Here is a 3,987-nt window from a genome sequence, read left to right as displayed (position 1 = left end):
TATTAGCCAACTCTAACCAATGCATGAACTTAATTTACAATATATATTCTTTCATCAAATAATTGTTCAAATTTATTAACTTTTTATTACATGATTCATAATTTTTTATATTGACAATATTTAATTTATTTTCCTCTAAATAATTTTCCAACTTTTATAACTTAACTATAAAATTAAGGTCATAAATATATTTCTTCTCAGAAATTTTCTCAAGAAATCTTCTCTCATGATTCATTGTTTTGTTTAGTTTTTAAGGATATAATTGTCAAAATATGTTTACTTTTTTTTGTCATAAGAAGATAGTTATAATTTCATTACACATTTATGTTACTTTTGCATTTGAATATGTGGTATATATTTTCATTTTATTTCATATTTTGGATTATTTTCGAAAATTCTCCTAAAATAGTTCTAGTTCAATTTAGAGGAATTGTTACAATACAATATGCTTAAAATTCCTTTACGTGGTGTCATGAGATATTACCAATGGTTGATTCCATACCTAGAGAGATATTAGGACGACCTAGTTCAAACTCCTCCCATAAAAAATACTGTCAAAACAAACTTTGTATGCACATGTGTTATCAGTCCTCACGCTTAATAAAGTTGTCAAGAGAACATTCAAAAGCTATTAAGCAGCGCTTTAACTGAAGGGACTGTATGTATAAGTTTTCTTGGTTTTACCCTCTATGTGAATCTGTAGGTTTACCGACAAATAATATTTTGTTATTTCGTATTCCATATCTTTAAAAAAATAAGAAAAGTTATATTATATTTTAAAAATAAAAAATAAAAATAAATAAAAATAGTAATAGTTGCTAAAAAGAGAAATTTAAAAAAAATATTTTTAACGTGGTCTGCAAAACATAAACCTTAAATATTAAACTCTAAATATTTGGATAAACTCTAAACCTATCTTAAGCCCCAAATCATAAACACTAAACATTAAATATTGAAAACACTAAATCATTAATCTCAAATTCTAAACACTTAGATAAATCCTAAACCTATGGCTTATAGTTTACCCAAAAATTTAAGGTTTAAAAGTTTATGATTAGTATTTAGAATTTAAAATTTAGTGTTTTGTTGACGATGTTAAAAATATTAAAAAAGTAATTTAACTACCAGTACTCTTTTTTATTTATTGTTGGTAAACCTTCACTATAGGGGTAAACCCAAGAAATTTTCCTATATATATATGGCTAACTAGTCAAGTATATGTCCCCACTCCTCCGTTGCTACAAATAGTTTACATAACAAAAAAAAAGAAACATTATAAGAAAGAGAACATCTCAACAACATAATATCCTCTAAATTTGATAATAGCAATATATACACAAGTCAGCTTCAGGATGAGCCAGTGTGTTCCAAACTACCACATCGATGATACTCCGGCGGCCACCGTCCGCTCCACTAAAGCTGCAGATATCCCCACGTATGTTCCATTTTATCAGTATATTATTGGCCTCAATATGTAATAATTAACTATAGTCTATCTATGTCTTGTGCAGGCTAGACTATGAGGTAGCGGAGCTGACGTGGGAGAACGGGCAACTAGGGTTGCACGGCTTATGTCCACCGCGGGTGCCTGCTCCGTCAAAATATTCCACTGGCGCCGGTGGAACGTTGGAGTCAATAGTGGACCAAGCTACTCGCTTCCCTAACCCTAAGCCCAGCGATGAGCTCGTCCCATCGTTCCACCACCGCTATTCCAGGGTCGGCATGGACGCGCTTGTCCCCGAGCAGCAGAGCCAGCCCGCCACCGGCGTGGGCTCGTGTAGCGATGGTCATCCCATGGATTGTGGGAAACGAGCCAGAGTGGCGCCCGAGTGGAGCGCGAGCGGGAGCCAGCGCCTGACCATTGACACCTACGGCTTCACCTCAACATCGCTGGATGATAACTCCAGCTCCGGCGGGAAGCCTTTCCCCAAAACCACCAACATCGACGATCATGACTCGGTCTGCCACAGCCGCCCGCAGGCAATTAGCTTCTCATTTTATTATTCCTTCTAATTAATTTATTATACATCACTTTTAAAAAATAACTTTGAATTACAACGCTATATATAGATGGAGGAAGAAGAAGAACAGAAGCAAACGGGAGGAAAATCATCAGCTTCAACCAAGAGAAGCAGAGCCGCTGCTATTCACAACCAATCCGAACGTGTAATTCATTCACTCCTTCAACCCTTTATTACTCTTTTTTTTTGTCACAACAACCCTATTACTCTTATTTATTTATTTCGAGAGGAAAAATTATATTGTTATTCGTCGACTATGTTTCATAGTTAATGTTTTCTTTGTATAGGAATGAAATTTCAGAGTTAATATTCATTAATTAAACATTGGTGATTGTCTCTTGATTGGTTTTATTGCAGAAGAGGAGAGATAAGATCAATCAAAGGATGAAGACGTTACAGAAACTGGTTCCCAATTCCAGCAAGGTACCTCATTTTACATGCATCATAAACTGTCGTTAAATTTTTATTTTCTCTTCTTTTGGTCAACTGCTAAATCAAATTTATATGATTATACGTGCGTAATAATATATAATAATAATAATAAAAAATACTATAAATAAAGTAGGTACGAAAATAGCTAGAGGGGATAAGAAGGGTGGTGGACCAAAGGAAAATGAATGTATATAAAGAAATGGACCTCATACGATGATTTTACTCCACACACTTATGCTCGATCTCTCTTATTTGTTTGGCCCCGAAAAAAGTGATTTTACATCTCTTTACGACTTTGTCCGGCTAATTTGTCCATTCATAAGCCCTTAATTACTACTATACTAGGTGACACCCGCGCCCTGAAACACATTGGCAAATTTACAATGGCAAATTTTGAAAATTTGCCATTGCTAATTATATATTGAAGTTTTAATGTAATTAGCAATGGCAAATTTTGTAATTAGTCTAGTTAAGAAAGGGTGTTTGAATATAAGGTGTGAGAGAGCTTGTGGTGATGCCACGTAGGAAATGACACACATGTAATAAACACATGAAGTAAATGTTAGTTTTATCTAATGTTCCTCAAATAATAAGAAAGGGATGCCACCTTTTGGCGGTCAATCAAAATTCAACCAACACAATCAATTAACACAATCTACGTTACATATGTATAGTGTACTATGTTTGACAAAAAAAAAATGTATAGTGTACTATTATTATTGTAGACATGTGTTCATCGATCATCCCTTGAGTTGGTTTGGTTAAATAATACATCAAAAGGAGTGAACGGTTTGATAAGTTACAATTTGGAACTAGACGGATAAAGCGTCCATGTTGGATGAAGTGATAGAGTACTTGAAGCAACTCCAAGCACAAGTGTGCATGATGAGCAGAATGAACATGCCCTCCATGATGCTTCCCATGGCCATGCAGCAGCAACAACAACAACTTCAACTAAATCTCATGTCCAGTTCCATGGGCTTAGGGCTTCGCATGGGGATGCCCGGTCTAGGTCTTGTCGACCTTAGTTCTATGAACCGAGCTGCTACTGCAACGGCTCCTAATATCCATGCCAACATGATGCAGAACCCATTTGTGCCCATGACTTCTACATCATGGGATGCCTCCTCTTCCATCGACCCTCGATTTCAGTCTCCTCTTATCCCCGATCCTATGTCAGCCTTTCTTGCATGCTCCTCGCAGGTTATACAACTTTTTGTTTTATATAAAACTTTTATACTTCATTTTTGTTTAAATCTAATGAAGCATTGACATGCAGCCAACGACGATGGAAGCATATAGCAGGATGGCTGCGTTCTATCAGCAAATGCAGCAACAGCTTCCTCCTTCAAATCCAAAATGATATATTACCTTACGTCTACATATGTGTTATACATATTGACAATAAATGCATATTCCATTGTAATTTAATTTGTATGTATAGGCTACACATGACTATGATTTACCTTTTAAAGCCTCTAAAAAGGATCTGGTTATCGTCCGAGAAAATAATTATTATGTTTTGAATTTGTAA

General features: G+C 35.2%; 1 protein-coding gene across 1 annotated transcript; it reads left to right on the top strand.

Moving 5' to 3' along the window:
• The first annotated feature begins 1,208 nt into the window (after positions 1-1,208).
• On the top strand, positions 1,209-3,987 carry LOC106442070 (transcription factor UNE10). The gene is made up of 6 exons (XM_013883800.3): positions 1,209-1,435; positions 1,512-1,980; positions 2,071-2,166; positions 2,379-2,444; positions 3,270-3,656; positions 3,733-3,987. The coding sequence occupies exons 1-6, from the start codon at positions 1,353-1,355 to the stop codon at positions 3,814-3,816; spliced, it is 1,185 nt and encodes a 394-aa protein (XP_013739254.3). The 5' UTR covers positions 1,209-1,352; the 3' UTR covers positions 3,817-3,987.

Source organism: Brassica napus, chromosome A3, assembly GCF_020379485.1.
Source record: "Brassica napus cultivar Da-Ae chromosome A3, Da-Ae, whole genome shotgun sequence".
NCBI classification, from domain to species: Eukaryota; Viridiplantae; Streptophyta; class Magnoliopsida; order Brassicales; family Brassicaceae; genus Brassica; species Brassica napus.
This window is presented reverse-complemented; position numbering and strand designations above follow the sequence as displayed.